The sequence below is a fragment of the Diorhabda sublineata genome, chromosome 1 (genome assembly GCF_026230105.1).
Source record: "Diorhabda sublineata isolate icDioSubl1.1 chromosome 1, icDioSubl1.1, whole genome shotgun sequence".
In the NCBI taxonomy this organism is placed as follows: Eukaryota; Metazoa; Arthropoda; class Insecta; order Coleoptera; family Chrysomelidae; genus Diorhabda; species Diorhabda sublineata.
The window spans coordinates 29354349-29374037 of NC_079474.1; the positions used below are offsets into that span (position 1 = coordinate 29354349).

Sequence of the window (19689 nt, forward strand, 5' to 3'; positions counted from 1 at the left end):
GTAAATGAACATCGACGATTGGTACATCATTATTATTCTAAATTGTGGCTGAAAATCACGTTCAAAGATTCCGTTGCATAGATACATAACAAGCTTAAAAATTACTCAATTTGAGTACATAATGGAACTTACCTTGTTACTATTATTATACTTTTTAATGTAAATGGATGATTCCAAATGTTTTACATCTATTGCATTGAATATTAACGTTGTATGATACTTGGGTTTTTCTAATGTAAATATTAAACGGTTGATAAGTAAATTCGACGCAATAATATGATAATGTGCAAATTCATTCTCTGATTTTGAAGCAATTGATCTAGTTAATAATCTAATAATATTTTTAATTGCACAACATTAAGTTCAACTCTAGTATCTCAGACTATAAACAATATTTGTTTAGAAACTTTTTTATATTAAATTTATTTAGTGATGAAACTACTGAGCACTGTGTTCAAGGTAATTGTAATTCACAATTAATAGTGTTAGTTTTATAGTAAATAAATTGGTAAGTACTTTCTACTTCTAATAGCATGAGTTCGATTTTATCATAGTTTTCAAGGTGAATTCATTGATACAAATATTAAACGCTCCCCACATTTTGGTATTATCCTCAGAGGATATCTCGGTGAAATATTTGAATTGGATTGAACGAAGTGGTATAACTGGAGGGCTACTTACATTCCCATAATTAACGTAATATAGATTGATTTATTTGGGAATATTTGGAAGACAAGGTTTATCAAAATAGGCCGCCGAATATTGAAGATCTATAAGACAGAAATAGAGTCAAATTTAAAAAATTATATCAATTTGTGGTTAAAATAATACTACCTGTATAAAAACGGTTTTTTCTACAACTGCCATTAAAAGTCACACTTCAAATGACAGCCAACAGTGTTAAAAGTTATTAGTTACTTGGTGGAAGCGTGTTAAAAATATTTTCCACACATGGTTAAGAATATTTACGAAATCAGATGAAATATATAACAACAACTTTAGAAATTGCGAATTTTTATTATCAATATTTAACAAAATTACTTACTTACTCTTACTTAATCCCGAAGCCTTTCTACCTTTTCAGGTATAAGGCACGTTGGAGTTGACTCAATATGTGGGCTCCTTTTCCCACAACAGCTTCCATTTTTTTCTTCTTCTACTTTTATCTTATATGTCTTCTCCTTTCGGCTTATTATCACCGACTGTAGACTGTCATTGTATATTTTTAAGTTTAATTTCGAAGTTTCCTTGCGTATAGTATCTCTGATATTTTGATATTTCCCATTTTCCAATGTCCGACTTGATACTGTTCAGTTTGTTCTCTTTATTCCTTCATTTAACATCAAGGTAAATGATAATTGGCTTAGTGTACATCCTTGCTTCACTATTTTTGTTGTTTCGAAACTATTTGTTTATTAGTTTTTCTTCTACAGAATATTTTCCATATCAATTATTACTTATGAACATAAATATTAATCGTACAACTAGGGCGAAGTTAGGGAGTTTCGCAACACATTACTGGAATCCCCAGTTCCTTAATAACTAGTAGAAACCGGAAGTACATTAAAGGATGATGTTGATTTCCTGGCAGACTCTTCATTATCCACAGGAACGACCAAATCTACACGTTTATTATACTTATTCCACTATCGACAAACATATTAACCAGTCACAAACCAAAACAAGAATTGGACAAGAACGTAATTTAAATAATAGCGTCTTTTTTATTTGTAAATAAACAATTGTTAGTAACCCTAGCGTTAGCAACGTTGGCCATTCACAACAACCTTGTGATTATTTGAATATTACACTGCATTTTGAAGCTTAATATCTCTCCAAATTCGCCTATTTTATTATCAAAATAAGTCAGTTATACAAAAAAGCATTGTGACATTTTTGTTAAAATTTATTTCATTTTTTTGAAATTGTTCAATTCGCTCCGTTTATTTCAAAAACTTTTGACTCACAAAATAAATAACTATTTTAAGCATTATTTTCGCCTTTTACATTATTAATTTAGTTATATAATTGATATAAACAGAATAACTGATCAAGGAATTAATTTTCTATCAAAACAAAAACATCTGGTAATAAGTATCCGATTACATACAACTTAAGGCCGCATTTTATACTAAAATTTTGATTGTTGTTTACTAGAAACCAAATTGAATACTAAAAATCCGTAGTTGTAGGACTCTTAAACAAAATAAATTGATTAAATCTAGAGAAAAGGAAATATATACAAGTAAAATTAGTCATAAGAGGGTTTGTTGGTTCCCAACCTTCACAATGTTCACAATGTTTATTAGATTAATCATATTAAAAGGAAGCCTTTATATTTGAAGTTCAGCAAGCTTTTTCAGACCTTGTTAAAGCTATTCTTTGGGCCTAGGTTCAAACAATTGTCGCACCGTATTTAAACATCTCCTTTGGATTTCTTTCTAACACAAGTTCTTATTCGATCTTATTCCGTGCCACTTTTGTAGTATGTGGCTTAGTATTGTAGTATTGTCTTGATGTAAGAGAACCCGCTTTCGGTTAACTAAACCTGGATATTTCGCCCAAAAGCAGCTTTCTACTATATACCTCGATATTGATAGCTCAACTATTTGAGATGATTTTGAAGTGTACTACACCTTGGTAATCCCACTAGACACACAACAAGACTCTCCGCTTGAATGTATTTCACTTTGCGACGCGTTTAGGTAAATGTCCTTTATCTAACCACTGATTTTCATGTCCTGGTTGTTTGGACGAATCCGTTTTTCATCTCAAGTAACAATGCGTCTAATAGAACGATCACCTCTACTTGACATTTTGCTTCAATTTTGGTTAATTCCTGTAAAAGTTTAATAGATCTTATCTAATGATTTTAAATGTCGATAGTATCGTTGTATCGTTAGAAAGTCTGAGGGAGTGTTAGTTCTAAGTTGGTTTTCCAGTGCTTCCTTTGTTATCTCAATATCCCACATAGGTGCACTACCTGTGAGCAAACGATCTTCAAGCGTCACATCTTACACCATCGCTGTGCTGTTCACTCATTAACTGTGTCTTCCGTTTTAATTTTATATATTTTCCTTGCTGCCACGGCTACTTAAAACTTTTGTTTCCAATAAATCTTAACATTTCTTATTCATCGCACTCTATACTATTTATTATAAAAAAGCACTGCGTTGTTAATAAACGTTGACGTGCTAAAATGAAAGCGTAGCAATTTTCTTATATGAAATCCGCATTACTTATGGGACACCCCCCCTTTTTATACACATAAAAATTGTTATTTTAGATCGCTCTCTTTTGTAGTTGTTGACACTTCATATATTCTAATGATTAGGAGCCTGATGCTTATAATGAATGTCGCAGTCGTGATAGACGGAATGTTATTGACTTCTCACATTCGCTTTTATATTCTGTCTAAATTGATTGTAATTTATAATTTATACATTTGTAGCATTTCTCAAAATACATGAAAATGTCTGAAATAAATCAGAAATTTGTATTACCACAAAGATATACTGGATCCGAACCTAGCGTTTGGTAAGTAAGTAATTAGTTAATCATTTAGTTGATATTCATTATCAAAGATATTATATTCGATTAAAGTTTCCTCTGCAAATCCTTTCAGATCAAAATAACATGCTAAAGGAACCGCGTAGAACGAGGTGTCGGGACTGTGCTCGCAAAGTTTCTCTCTAGGAAATTTCTTCATAACGGATAGAAAAAAAATCTAAATAGAAACATCAATCATCTTTTCATTCTTCAAAAATGACAATTTGTGGGTCAATATCTTCAAAAGGCACTATTGATACGTACTTTTTTTGAAAAAGCACGCGGCGATTCAGTAACCTGTTAACTCTGCAGAGTATGTGAAAATGCTAGATACGATTTTTTTGTCAATTATTTCAATTAATTACAATAGAGCATGGATGCAGCAAGATAGACGGAATAATATCCAACAAGGAATGTTCCCAAACAAAATGGTCTCCATAAAAGATATTCCATGGCCTCTTCGCAGCCCACATCTATCTTTGGCTGATTTATTATTTGTGAGGTTGTTCTTACAAGTCGAGTCTACGTGAATAAACGAAAAAGGATACTCCAATTAAAAGTCATTCGTCCATAGATTGGTAACGTACATAGAGCTGTGTGTCGAAGAGGTTTCGAAAATCTAATAACCAGGATCCAGGATTGCTAGCGGCCGATTGTATAACTTTTAAAAAATAATTTACCATTTTATGATATTTATATTATAATGAGTGATGTTTTTGCTGGTATCTTTTTGGCAACCCTGTTTTTGACAGATTACACGCGAATAGTGTCTTTGTCAAACTTGTTCAGTTTGGTCTATAATTTAATCATGAATCGACTTACGAACGAACAACGCTTGCTAATTATTGAATTTTACTATCAACATTCGTGCTCGGTTAAGAGAGTGCATCGCGCACTTCTTCCAATTTATGGGCAGTTTAGTAGGCCTACTGAAGGAACTATTCGGAAGCTTATGACTAAATTTCGAACCTAGTTACACTATTGAACATTAAACCACTAACACGCAAACGTACAGTGAGAACCAAAGAAAATATTGCGGCTGTATCCGTCAGTGTTACTAATACGAATAGCCGCCGTTCGCAGCAATTGGGCCTCTGTTATTCCACTACCTGGAAAATTTTGCGAAAGGATTTGGGTGTAAAACCTTATAAGATACGGCTGGTGCAAGAATTGAAGCCACACGATCTCTTACAACGTCTAACATTTGGTGAATGGGCGCTGACAAAGTTGGAGATCCATCTTCTTATCGAAAAATTGTGTTCAGCGACGAAGCTCATTTCTGGTTGAATGGATACGTCAACATGCAAAATTACCGCCTCTGGAGTGAAGACCAGCCAGAAGCATTGCAAAAGTTATCAATGCATCCTGAAAAAGTCACTGTTTGGTGAGGATTATGGGCCGGTGGCATCATCGGGCCGTTCTTCTTCAAAAGCGACGATGGCCGGAAAGTTACTGTGAAAGGCGAGCGCTACCGTATGATGATTGACTATTTTTGGAAAATGGAAGAATTGGACTATTTCTTGTGGGGCCATGTTAAGGCTAATGTCTACAGGGATAAACCAGCAACGATTGACACACTGGAAGCCAGTATTGAAGCATTCATTCCCGAAATACTGGCCGATATGTTGGAGAGAGTGTGCTAAAATTGGACCTTGCGCATGGACTATCTAAAGCGGAACCGCGGCCAACATTGCATGAAATCATCTTCAAACATTAAATTATACTGATCGTTCTATCGATTCCAATAAATATTTCTTCAATTTTTTCAATTTTTTTTGTGTTTTTTTTTAAATTAAATCCTACACCTCTTAAAAAATCACTGATAATAAATATTTGTTTGGAAACTTTTTTTTTGTTTTTTTCATGACAATATCAAAAGCGCACGATTACCCAGGGCTTATTTGTAGGACAGAATATATTCAATTGGCGTTAGATTATAAACCTCTCAATTTAGGTCAAGGATTTCCAGATGAATTCCCTCCAAAATACGTAACAGATACGTTAGTAGAAGTAGCAAAAGATAGATCCGATTATACGATACATCAATACGCTAGAGGATTCGTGAGTATAGTATTAGTAATTCATTGTTCTTTAGTTTTTCTTTGTCTTAAATAAACTATCAATTTAAAAGAAGCTGAAACAACACGTTTTATCAAAAAATCGAAGTAAGAAAAGAAAAATTTACCATCAACAGTGAGGAGATTTCTCTTATCAATACAAATAATGTCCAAAGTTTCTTATCATCACGCTTTTTATACAGTTGGTTACATATATCTATCTCAAATTTACCATCTAATGGTAATAATAATTCAACATTTAATAATATGTTGTATACTTTCAGCAGTGCAATTATATTATTTATTTTTTGATACCTTGACGATCTTTTATGAAATATTTACGGAATTTTTGCATTGTCACTTTTGTCTTTTACAAGTAGACAAGTAGATACAATGCTTTTAAATAAATGAAAATTGTCTCCAAAGATTCCGTTACATTGATAGATAGATACCATGATGTAAAGACTTCAAGGTGTGTTCTTACAGAAGACCTCTACTGCGCAGTCCCACTTTTCGCCATATTGGGTGTCACCAGCTGACTGATTTATATTTATTTACATTGAGTGTATAGAGTAGTTATTAAGATTAAAATGCTTCCATATTCTGTATCTTCATGCACAATTAAGAATACGAATTGTAAAGATATTAGTTTCCATAGATTTCCTACAAGATATTAAATTACTTAACAAAAAAGTTTGTGGAAAAAGACCACTTAATTTCCAAAACGGTAAATGTTTACAAGTTTATCCTATATTTCTTTGGTGGTTGATTTAACATTGATCAAATATTTATTGTTTGAATAGCGAGAATATGCTTGAATCATTTTAAAAAAAAGTTGCTACGTGCAAAACTTGATCACTTGATTGTTAGTGGAGATAGAAATATTTAAGTGTTATCCAAAGATGCAGTGCCAACTGAGAATCTATTTACTAGTGAAAGTTCAATGTGAGTGTAAAAAAAAATAGCAGAAATGCTGTATCACTATAAAATATTCGTAGTTTGACTTGTTGCTTACTATGTGCTTTGTTATAGTAACTAAAGTTTTACAATTTGTTTTATTGATAAATTGTTAAAAAACACACGATGCATTTTATTATCTAATTCTCCTTGTTAAACAAAAAAATTTATAATATACGAGTACAATCTTTACACGGCAAAAAGTTTCGCAATTTATTTAAAATTATTGAATTCACATTAATTTGAGAATTGTTTTTATTGAAATTACTTTCAACCAAACCCAATTTACCATATGCTGAATTAGTTTTTCATAGTTTTGTATTACATTCGCTGCTCAACGTTTCGTTCATAACAATTTTAAAACGAAAAGGTTCAAATTCCAGCATTGAATTGATTGGCCAGAAGAACAAAATGGCTGATAGTGGGAAAGGTCTCTTATTGGCTATGGCTATCCGGCTGCGCAAGAACACACTTTGTAGTCTTTACATCATGGATAAATACCATATATGTTACACTCGGTCCCGACAGTATTCATTTTCTCTCTCATTCGAGACACTTTATCTATACTGCGCTTGCTTGAAAATGCGCAGAACCAAGCTGGAGCCTTGGAGGATAGAGAAATCGTTGCCATTCTGTCTCCTTTAGTCGGAACAGTTTCCACTTATAGAATTTGTCCATGTGGAAGTATTACGTATATGAATATACAGATTCAACTAATATAAATTTTATGAAAAATAAAAGCTTCTTAATTATAGCGTATTATTTTGACCCCAACTACTGGAGAAATAACATTTATCAAAAAATAAAGATTCTATTTATCTTTTACGGTCGATAACCTTATTAGAAGAAATACATTAACTTTGAGATCACTAATATGTTTATTGATTATTTCTATTAAATATAAGTTTCATTGATAAATGTAATTCTATAATTAATTCAATGGACATCTTACAAAGTCTAACTAAAGATTACTCATAGATACTAATATCATATATCGTATTGAATAATAATTTTATGATTTTGTTATAATAACACTGGTCGACAAAAAAGAATTTTTCTGTAGAAACACAAGAATGAATAGGATATTGTGATAAAATGGACCTATACAAATACGAAAATATGAAAAAAATAATTGTAACACGTAAAATATTATTTTTTTTTCGTAAACCCACTGCAAAAACGAAGATTTAGAAAAAATTTATCGAAATCGACGATTTTCGATTTTTAAAAGCCAAAAAGTGGACCGCGAAAGTATAAAATTACTAAATGTAGAATATTTCAGAAGAGAATAATAACAGTCAAAAAAGATCATAAACACACAAAAGCCTGGTAATGCCATTTGCACAGGATCTTAGAGGATTTTGTAGCGCTTAGAATATTCGAACCAGTGGTGCCAACACGACAGAACGACTAGTCTCACTGCATTACTGCAGAAAATTTGTGGTTGACACGATTCCTGAGGCTCTAATTTCAACTATCCTTCACATTCGTTTGATCTAACATCAACGGGTCTCTACCTATGGGATATGTTGAAGGGGAAGTTTTAAGTGATACGATATAACCAAATTTTTTAATGATTTACGTGAGAAGATAGTCTCGTTTTTCAGGAATACCCAGCAAGTTGTATTTTCGAATCTGTTTGAAAATCTGTGTGATTGTTATAAGTAGTGCCTACAATATTGCCTAATTCGTAAGCACGCTTCTCCAATTTCAGAAATATAGTTGTACGGCTAACCACTTAGTAACGCGGAACACGACCTTTACTTACCTACTCCACGTTCAGAATTAGTTAAGGACTCAATATTTTACAATGCAAAAAATGCATAATCACTTGCCAATTGAAATAAAATCGATATCATCTTTTCCCGCATTCCGTAATAATTTGAGGACATATTTTCTGGAAAGAGACTTCTATTCTAATAATAATATTTAATTCCGTGCATGCTGCCTACTGGTTTAATTTTGCTATGGAAATATATAGTAATTGTTAGTTTTCTTCTGTATATTATATTTTATTCTATTTGTATCTTTATTTAGTTTATGTTTATTTTTAGTATTTACTAGCTTTTGTCTAGAAATTGTAATAATTTTTTGACAATTAAGCATTTCTCTCTCTCTATTTTGAGAATGCATGGAAATAATGGGAACAATAATGTATAAATAATAATATACTTCAATATTATTAGTATTTTGGCGTATACTATATATTGAAATAATATAAAGTTTTTAGGTTATGTATTGCAGGTACACATTCTATTCAAATACACCATTCTGAATCAATATATATTTCAATTCAATAGCTATTCGTTTCGAAGTTAAAGATTAGTTTATCTATTGCAGGGACACCCTAGACTGATAAAAGCACTAGCGAAATTGTACTCAAAGTTAATTGGAAGACAAATTAATGAGAGAACTGAAATTTTAGTATGTATCGGAGGTTACGAAGCTCTATTTTCCGCAATTTCCGGTCACACAGATGTTGGAGATGAAGTTATTGTTATTGAGCCGTATTTTGATTGCTATGAACCAATGATAAAATATGCCGGGGGCATACCACGATTCATTCCACTGCGACCGGTAATTATTTGTTATTTACACAGAATATACAGTTAACAGAAACTGAAGCTCCGATGCTGATTCTAAAATTATATGTTGTGTGTGATCAAAAAATGAAAAAAAAAAAATTATAAAAAAAATACTCATACTGCAGTTAACGTTTGATCTCGAAAACAATTGATAATGTGCATGTGGACAAACTTGTTTGTTCAAACATGCGAAGAACTTAAAATATCGTATTTTGTATTTGGACGACGCTTGAAAGGGTCAAAAGTTTCAGCTCTTGGCTTGAGTGAATTTTGTAAGCTAGTAAATTCAAATCTTGATTCAAAATTCGTGATGTCTGTTGATGTTTAATTCTTCAGCACCACTCCGACTCGAGTTTGACGGCTCTTATGCCACACTATCACGAAGAGCAGCACATATTTTCTACGGAAAGAATTGGGCAAGCATGCACAAATGTTTTCAAGTTTTCTACAGACCTTGTTTGACATATATAGTCGATTATGCTGACCAAACATTGCTCAAATATGTACCTTTCTATGGTGGATTTTGTCAAAGAGTGAAGCAAAGAAATTTCGAATAAAGTTAGTCATTGCTGACATTCCCTTTTTAGACATCTAACTTACTCGTCTAGAGCAGATGCAGCGTCAGACGGCCATCCTTTTGACCTTGAAATTTATTTGGTAAAAATCGATTGTGACTGAAACCAAATTTGAATACTTCATTTGCATATATTTTTAACAGAGTTCTGCTGCAATCTAGAGTTGGAAGGATTCACTTCAACTTACGAACCAAGTTAAAATGTCGATTTGTTGATTGGACAGACAGAAGAGAATGCAAGTTTTAATAAGAGTTTTGATATTACAGATAGTATTCTCTTCTTACAAACAGACATTTTTATCTATTATTCAATGTCAGTATAATCAAGTTTAACGTTATTTAGACTAAAGTCATTTTTATCTATAAAAACAATTAAATGCACTACAATGCGCTCTGGGTGTTTTCCAGCTAATTATAACTACGTTTTTTTCTTTTTCACTAGAGCAGAAACTAAAAGTTTGTTTGATTTATGGAAAATTACTTCAAATGTCCTATTTCATTTCAGTTATGTGAATTTTGGCTTCGAAAATTTGTCGATTTATACTTCAAACAAAGAGTGCATCTTTCTATCTTTGTGAGTGACGATTATCACTACTTTCTTTACTTCAGTGATCCTTTGTGCTAGTGACATTTCAAGTTATGTGCTCTTTTTTCTGGTTGATCTTTTGTGATAGTGATAGATTCTGCTAAAATGCGAGTATTTTTGCAACAAGATGAAATTGCAAATAATGTGTTTGCGAAGCAGTTGCTTGACATTGGAAATAATGAAGTTTCAGTAGACCGGATTAATCACATTACTCACAGATTTCTTTCACATCACAGACTCAAGATAGGAGCCTATTCAGCGTGTTTTCCCAGATATAGCGAAACAGGTCAATAACCATAATTGGCTGGGTGAACGAGCAAAATTGGGGACGATGATATCGAGGATCTCTTTCAGAATTTTCTTCCGAGGCAGAGTTGGTTTCCTTCAAATCAATTGCCATCGTTATGAACCAGGATGACGTAGTCAGCTATCGCATGGAGTTTTTAAATTCACTGGAATTGTCTGGATTACCGCCTCACAATTTGCAGTTAAAAGTAGGATCAGTTGTCATCATGCTGCGTAACATTACTCAACCTTGACTGAGCAATGAACGAAGACTAGCTGTGAAAAAGGTGTCGCGTGTTCGCGCGTCGGAAAACCGTCATTATTATTTATTAGAAAGCTATAAATTGATTAACAGACTGTATTATACCTGTGTGTGTGTGTCTGTCAATATTAAATTGAAACCTGATAAATATCCAGAATTTCAGGAAAACTCTGTTTTGTAAGTAAGCAACATCATGTTTCATTATTAGAATATAATAAAACTTCATTCATACCGAGCATTATTTTTATTTGTTTCACTGATAAATGATTTCTTTTGTTTGTTTTGAGACAGTACGAAGTTTGCCAGTAATATCTAAATATATACGTCTAACAGTATTCCGAAAGCTAACAAATTTGCTTACGATAGTATATTTTGAACCTTATATCTAATATTTTTCTTCTCATTTACTTATCAAAGTGATATTTTACAGAAAGAAGTAAGCGGAAGACTCCTTTCATCAGCAGATTGGGTTTTGAATAAAGAGGAATTAGAAAGTCTTTTTAATGAAAAGACTAAAATGATTATAGTTAATTCACCAAATAATCCACTCGGGAAAGTATTTTCAATGGAGGAATTAACTTTTATCGCTGATTTGTGTAAAAAGTGGAACGTACTATGTCTTTCCGACGAAGTTTACGAATGGATGGTATTCAAGCCTCATAAACACATACGAATAGGTAAAACAAATTCGTTTATTAAACAGAATATTATTTATCCTTTAGTCTAGCTAATCCTTCGAAGGGTTAAAGTCAACCCTTTCTTTATTGTTTGGAGTTTAACAGTTAAGCATTTCTTAGAGATCCTACAAATTCGGATTTCTCCTTGCTGCTAGGAACAAAAAGAAGTTGTGATAAGAATAAAGAGTTAGTGATTCTAAGTTACCTGTTTGAACTAACATGTTAGTTTTGTATCTTTTTTCTATTTTTAAAGTCGAATAACGTCTCGAGTGTTACTTGCCTTCAATTGCTTACATGCACTGCTCAAATATGAAAATTTCGTGAGCTTCTTCGGAACTTTTTTCTATTTGAAACCCCGCAAATAAAATCCCACTAAAGCGACTATAGTATCAGAATTTCAAATGAATTATTTTCTATAATTAATCTATTCGAAACATTTTGATGTGACATCTACTACTACTATTATTCATTAATGAGAATAGTTGATGCTACACCCGTTGATTTCCAATATATTTCAAAATCCACACGAATTATTCAATTCGGTAAATTTACAATGTTCATCTGGTTAAAAGGACGTTGAAAAATTACGGAGAAGCAGATTATTTATCAGTTTCCTGAGGAAATGCTTTTGCCAGGACACAAAAAGAAGTATTCAAGCTGACAAGACGTTATCCCATAATGTAAAATATTTTTAACACTCAATTGAGCAGTTCAAAGGTCTCCTGTAATGTCAGCAATTATTTCTATTCGACAGGATGTAATAAAAAGGTTGGTCATGGATTGAAGCACATATTCTGGAGTCAAAAATATTTTTTTTATTATGTCAGAGCGCAGAAAAGTTTCGACTATTCTTGTTATAGTATAGAATAAATTGGTGATATTTTTTAAACTTCATTTTAAATGCATTGGAAAATAAAATTTTTGGAGTAAATCTTGTAACAATTTGTCTTCAAGAATGATGCTGATGAAGACAAAGTTGAGGAAGTATATGGTTAGTTGAGGATTTAGTTTTTAACTTATATATCAAATTTCAACACTTAAGAGAGTCTTATAATTCTAATGAGCAAGATTTACCTAAAATTTTTTTAATGCGTATTAAATAAATTGGAGCTTAAACATAAATGTTACCTGAGAAAGAGAATAAATACTGGCAAGACGAACAATAGATAGAGTTTCTATAAGAAAACAAGATAATTTACATCAGGGATCGTTCAATTGAACATTTTTGGGCACTTTGTGTATGATGGAGGGTGACAAGCCAAAAATGAGGAACAATTAGGGTGTAGAATGTTTAGGAAAATACCTGAAATAGACGTTCAAGTCCTCATACGATACAAAGGATAATGAGAGATGTTCTCAGAAAAGTACGTTTAGTTGAGGAGCATATCCCTCATTCTATTCAAGTTATTAACTTTGTCTGTTAATGAGTCGTTGAATAAGAAAAGTTTTATAAAAGATACAAAAATATATGGTTGAATACTTTGCGCTAAAACTAATGGGTCATATGTTACGATAAATATGCATTGTGAACGTTTTTATTACCAAATTTTTATGAAATATTTTCAAAGGCTGTAACTTTTTGTATGCTCATTCGAATAAATCGAGGATTTTGGTAATATCCTGTATAATTTTTCATTTTTTTAAATAGAATATATGACAACAAATATCCACAATTTTTCTCACAAGTCTTTATCTGCTATTAACCAATGCTCCAGCATTCAACACTATCGAAAATATTGTCGCAAAACTACATCTCATTGTGTTTTGTGGAGTTTATTTATCTTTCCGGACGTGTTATTTCTGTTATCTCACCTTCATACGTTTATCCTATTGTGATCCTTTTTTTAAATCACGTTTCTACGTTTCTATGGATCTACATCTAACGAAAGCAGAGTTATTGATTTGATAGTGGAAATTGTGATAATAATTAGAATATACAACTGCAAATAAACCGTAATAGTTTTTTTTGTTCTCTTTCATTCCAATTATTGAAACTAATGTATTCTAAAGCATCAACAAATGGAGTATTATTTTAAAAATACTTGGAGCAGATGAGATTTTTGATTCTACTTATAAAATATTTTAAGAGCCGCCAAGTTACTCATTTACAAGACAGTTATACAACCAACGGTGCTCTATGGGAGTGAGGGTTGGATCTTGAATAAAAAAGAAGAAAACAAAATAAACATATGGCAGAGAAAGGTAACAAGGAGGATTTTTGGAGGGGTTCGGTAGCAAAATGAATGGAGGAGAAGAACGAACGCAGAGATCAAAGCACTGTATTGTCAAGTTGGGATGGGTCGAAGCGAGTTGTGAAGAAGGGGGAGAAGGAGCGGAAAGAAAAAGAGGACGTTCATAGAAAAAATGGATAAAAGATTGTAGAGAAGATCTAGAAAGAGTAGGAATAGAGAACTGGCGTGAAGCGCCCAAAAATAGATGAAGGAAAGCAGTAGAGCGTCTCCAAGCATTGTGCCTATAAGGCCTGTTGAGCTGTTTATATATATATATATATATATATATATATATATATATATATATATATATATATATATATACTTCTTGAGTAAAATTACGTGTCTAAGCTTAATTTTACCTGGATAATTGATGATATTTTCAATTCGAACTTTTCATTTTCAGCAACTTTACCTGGAATGTGGGAGAGAACGATAACAATTGGTTCTGGTGGTAAAACATTTAGTGTGACTGGATGGAAAGTTGGTTGGGTTTACTGCCCAGAAAATTTAATGAAAAATTTACACATCGTTCATCAAAATAGCGTTTACACCGGCGTTACACCTGTACAGGTATTATATCCTTCCTATTAATTTAGTCCAGTACGTTTACGGAAAGCGAGTTATTTATTTGACTACTCCTTACAGTACTTATCAACTTTCGTAAAAATGGTGGATAAGACAGCGTCTAACAATAGCTTTCATACAATTACAATATATACTTCTGTTGGTGTTTCTCATATAACATCGGTTGACCCAATTAATAATTGCATTCTGAAATATTTATTGTTTGAAAATAATATTTTTGAAAATCAAAAAATAGTTCAATTTTAATTAATATGTGGCTGAATTTTTAGCGTAGCTCAGTTTTTGAACTAGTGCCCAAAAACAACCCTTAAGGAAACTAAAGGCCAAGGAATTTTAAGCAATCTATAACTTTGTAGTTGAATTCTTTCTTCTTTTTTTATTTGAATGTTTTTTTGAATAAGAATTGAGTCATTGGGTTTTGTGGAATTCTAAATCTTGATTATTCTTTCCAAAAATTTGAAAAAGTATTTCTTTACAAATATATTAAAACATGTTTTTATTTATACCAGTTATTGTTTATTCCTTTATTATTGAAATCAGAATTTTTCCAATACTTTGGTGTAGTGTAGTGAAAGTGTAATACCAAAAAATAAGTGTGTTGCTAGACTATTTAACCAAAACAAAAAAAAGTAAATGGTTAGCCAAAAGTGTTGTCACGAGTACGCTACGGGTCTCCCTCATTTACGCACTCGATGGTGCCATCAAAAGTCTAATAAACAGGAGAGCTGAAGACAGCTTTATAAACAGATGCTCTTAATCATCAATTGGGAGGCTGGTTCATCGGGTTAATTATTGGCGATTGATATATGGCGAAACAACTAAAGAGGATAAGTATCAGACAAGATACTCAATATTCAACATGCAAGAGTGAAGATTAAACTCCAATTCGATAAGATATCCTGGGAAAGAGCGCAGGAGAGTACATTGGAATCAATGATACATATATATGTAGACTTCTTCACTTCGCTAATGATATAGGACTCCATAATTTGTACTCCAATCCATGAAATTACGGGAACCGATAGCTGAATTGCCGTTGAAGTAGTTGTAACAGCAAAAACACATTTTCAATGAAGGTCATATATTTCATCAAGTATTTAGGACCAGACTCTACCACTGCTTTGCCAAGTTATAGTATATTCATTAAAATTAAATCGCTTTTTTGATAAGCTGTTTTTATCTTTTTACATTAATCTATGCAGTTTTCTCAGAAAAAACTCGTTTAAAGAGATAAAAGAACGGGTCTGGACGCAATTTCAAAATTTACGAAACTTTTACTTATCATATATTGACTTTCAAGATATTTTAAGGATTGGTTCTGGGTGATAGAGGAATAAAAAGAGTTGTAAACTAATATAAAAAGTCAGCTTATCAAGGTTGAAATTCTCCTTGTCTGCACATAACTAGAGATATTTGATTGTGCAAATTTTGGTTTTATATATAATATTTGATTACAAATGACCTGATTATGACAAGACAGATTCGATTAGATTTTATATTGTAGGTAGCCACAGCTATAGCTTTCGAAATCGAAATGGAAAGAATGGAAAGTGATGATTGTTATTTTGTTTCCTTAGCCAGAGAATTAGAAGCGAAAAGAGATTACATGGTTAACTTTTTGGTGGATATTGGAATGAAGCCGACAATTCCTGATGCAGGTTATTTTATGTTAGCGGATTGGTCAGCACTTGGTACGCTATCAACTGTTATCCTCAGAATGATTGCTATAAAATCAAAAACTCTCTTCCAGTGAATACTGAGTAATAATTAATCGCAAATGCACATCCCAAATAAATTGAAAGAATTTATAGAAAAATGATTGGTTTTTCCAAAGCTCTTGGCGGTCAGCAGTTCTACAACCTCTTAACTTAGTTCGGGAGATTACATTTCCGTAATTCTGATTTTACATTTGCCCATATTAACTCTATAGGGTTGTATATGCAATAGTAAGGAGATAGTCTGAGAAGAGTATGACCCTGTTCTTTGCACAGCTTGTCAATATAATAAACTTTAGACCTTTAACTTCAGTAAGCAATTCTTTGTTGGTTGGGCCTTTTTTACAATCGCTGACATTAAACCACTTTTCAAATGATTATGCTGTCATATCTTCATGATAATCAGCTGTGCAGTTATTAATTTTTTGAACAGATATTAATAGAGCATTAGGTACCAAACTGTCTAAACCAAACTACATTGTGACTGTCAAACCATGTTTTATCTAGATAAATAAACTTGAAGCAATGTTTCTAAATTGGTATAATTGTATTCTGGATAATCTGCCAACTTTTGCTCTATTATTTCTAATATCGCAATCCTGTTATCCTTATAGAAACTATAAATTGTCCTACGTATAAAATCTTGAGTAGTTTTGTCAACTGATTCCTGACTACTCGATAAATGGAAAATTTATTTACTCTAGTTAATTCAGCGATTTTTATTATGATTGTATTATTAGATTGCCGCATATTTTCCTTTCTTAAACATTCTAATATATTTAAAAAAACTTGCTGTATTTGTATATCTAAGTCTTTATTCTCACTACCCTGGACAATTTATTGTCTTCATTTTCTATTTATTTAAATAAATTTATTAATTAAATTAATCTCGTCAAGCCAGGAATATTTCGAAGAAATTGTGTACATACAGCTTTGTTCAATAGAAATGCATGTATGTTTACGATTCGATGTTTTTATTGGAGATGAGAGTCTACGTGGACTGACGTTTTATTAGATATTTACTGAATTTTATACAGGGAGTATATTGGAAGCACTATACGTTTATCAGAACTTAGAAAAACAAACTCTGTAAAATTATCTTACCATCTATCTTTTCTGCAAAATTTTAATCCAACTAGTTTGAGAACTCAACAATTACTTTGCATATCACAATGAAACGAACTCCTGGAAAGCTATAAACTGGTTTATTCTAATTTTACGTATGAAGTGGAAGAACAGACTCATATCTCTTAATTAAATCTTAAATTCTTTTCTTAAAATTTTTAATACTTTTTCAGAAAGTAAAGTAGATATGAACTCAGAAAACGACAAATATAACGATTTCCGTTTTACAAAGTGGATGACAAAAAACGTAGGTCTACAGGGAATACCTCCATCAGCGTTCTTCAGTAGCCCCAATAAATATTTAGCGGAACATTGTGTGAGATATTGTTATATGAAGGTATGTTGAAGAAATATTGTTAATCTATATTCACCACATTCCTTTTGCCTACCGCATTCACCATTCTATCCGTGGGAGTATGAATCCTTCCATGATTCTCTCTCATTTAGAATCATTGTTTTGCTTAAAATATTTTCGTGATGTTTATCTTTTGAAGCTTGTGTTTTACATGAACCGATTATTTCTTCTACCATTTGTACAGTCTTCGTAGGATATGAGAAAAACCGATCAAATTTGTTTTTACTGGTTATACGAGGTGTTCCGGAACTTATTGAAAAAAATCTGGGAGTTAGTAGATGACATGAAAATAATGCTATGAGATTAAAAAAACTTTCTCATGTGATCCCTTATTTCTTAATTATAGGCCTTTAAAATTGCGAAATGAGTGAGTTTGATGAAATGAATAATTCTACCACTACTCTCTGAAGGGCAAGGGAGGCTCATGCTCATTGTGCAATAAGTTTTTTGATCGATTTTTTAACAAAAAGGTACTTTGTTCAGCTCGATAAAATTCAAGGCTTAGGAGATATGTAGATTTTTACATCGTTGTACATGCTAAGGAAACCGTTCGCCATAAAGAGACATTCTGAAGAAGATTATCAAAAATTGTAATTATTCATTGAAACTACTATTGAAACACAATAAAATATTTCTAATTGTCGAACATCGTGTTACGTACATAAGAAAAAAATTCAAATGTAGTAAATTTTAGTTGGTCAGTCAATAACTTATCAAATAAAAACAAAATATCCGGTAAGACTGGCTTACTTTCGTTGTTTTCTAGATAAACAACGAGTTGATAATAGATTTGTTGGAAAAGTACTATTTACTGATGAAGCTGGTGTCACACGAGACGGTTTTATTAATTTACATAATTTACATTTATGGAGAGACAAAAAGCCTCACGGTACAATTCAAATAAAGAATCAAAATCGACATCGTGTTTATGTGTGCACAGAAATAGTGAGTCTATATGGCTACCTATTCTTAGAGTACCTCCAAAATGGAATGCTCTTCCAAGTTCAAAGAAATACCCTCTTAGGTGCCTTACTTCGAATATTTATTATAGTTTTTTTTGTTGTTATTTGATAAGTTGTAGGTTAACCAAATAAATGTTTCTACATTTCAATTTTTTACTTTGTATGTCCCACATTATGTAGTTTCAATAAATAATCACAATTTATGATAATTTTCTTCAGAATGCCTCTTTACGGCGAACGGTTTCCTTGGCATGTACAACGATCTAAAAATCTACATACCTCCTAAACCATAAATTTTTTCAATTTAAAAAAAATCAATTGAAAAACTCATTTTTGCTATCTTTAGATTGTACAAGTTGTCCCTGTAAAAATTAAGAATTGTTAACGATTGGACATAAGCCAACCCTGGCCTTGAGATAGTATAATAGAATTATTTATTCTGTCAAACATTTTACTGGATATACGTAATCATCAATTAAAAAAATTCATAATGTTCGAAAGTATAATTTAGAAAATATACTTAAATATAAGTTCTGATTTCGTAGCTTTGAACGCCTGTAACTCAGGAACGAGGAGTCTTATGAGAAAATTTCTGTCACGGCTTTATTTTCACGTCGTCAACTCACTCCAAAATTTTTTACGTCAAGTCTCGGAATCACAATATGTTGATTGTTTTGTTCACTTTTTGGGTATCTTGTGAGTTTTTTTTAATATAGAAATAAAAAGTTTAAAGTGATCTTTATTTAAAAAAGTATAATATTTTATCCATGAAGGTTGACAAGGGAACATCAAGGGTTTAAACCTGTTGTTTTAAAAAGAATTTTTATTATGTAAGTATGACCAAACTATCAAATTTATCAGATTAACTCAATATTAAATATATGTGATATTTATTAAAACTAATATTTATATTACAGAAAACTGAGACATTGAAGCAAGCAGAAGACATTTTGAAACAATGGAAAGCTACTACAAAATAAAATGATTGTAATAAAAGTCAATAAACATTAATTGTTTTAAATGCCTAAAATTATTCTATTATCCACAAAATGTAAAACTAGAACTAGATTAAAAAAAGTTTTTCAGGTTTTTTTTGATCGATTATTCTATAAAATGATTTAAAACAGTCAGTTATCGGAAATAAATCATTTAAAAGAGGGTTTGGAAACGTTTCTTGTTCA

The 19689-nt window shown here is 31.7% G+C and overlaps 1 protein-coding gene across 2 annotated transcripts; it reads left to right on the forward strand.

Moving 5' to 3' along the window:
- Nucleotides 1-144: 144 nt before the first annotated feature.
- LOC130452387 (kynurenine aminotransferase-like) lies at nt 145-19529 on the forward strand. Of its 2 annotated transcripts, none has more exons than XM_056791640.1 (9): nt 145-459; nt 3452-3537; nt 5457-5610; nt 8904-9140; nt 11286-11532; nt 14170-14336; nt 15856-16042; nt 17365-17528; nt 19426-19529. In XM_056791640.1, exons 1-9 carry the CDS (start codon nt 433-435, stop codon nt 19486-19488), a joined length of 1332 nt encoding a protein of 443 aa, XP_056647618.1. In that variant the 5' UTR covers nt 145-432; the 3' UTR covers nt 19489-19529. The 2 variants fall into 2 exon arrangements, with proteins under 2 accessions (XP_056647618.1, XP_056647626.1); XM_056791648.1 differs by having other exon boundaries at nt 360-508.
- The last annotated feature ends 160 nt before the right edge of the window (nt 19530-19689 follow it).

What these genes read in the sequence shown, in the direction of transcription:
- LOC130452387 (XM_056791640.1), top strand. Translation starts at nt 433, where the DNA reads ATGAAACTACTGAGCACTGTGTTCAAG. An exon ending in GATTCATTCCACTGCGACCG is followed by an intron (nt 9,141 to 11,285) that starts GTAATTATTTGT and finishes GATATTTTACAG; the next exon opens with AAAGAAGTAAGCGGAAGACT. An exon ending in TCATAAACACATACGAATAG is followed by an intron (nt 11,533 to 14,169) that starts GTAAAACAAATT and finishes TTTCATTTTCAG; the next exon opens with CAACTTTACCTGGAATGTGG.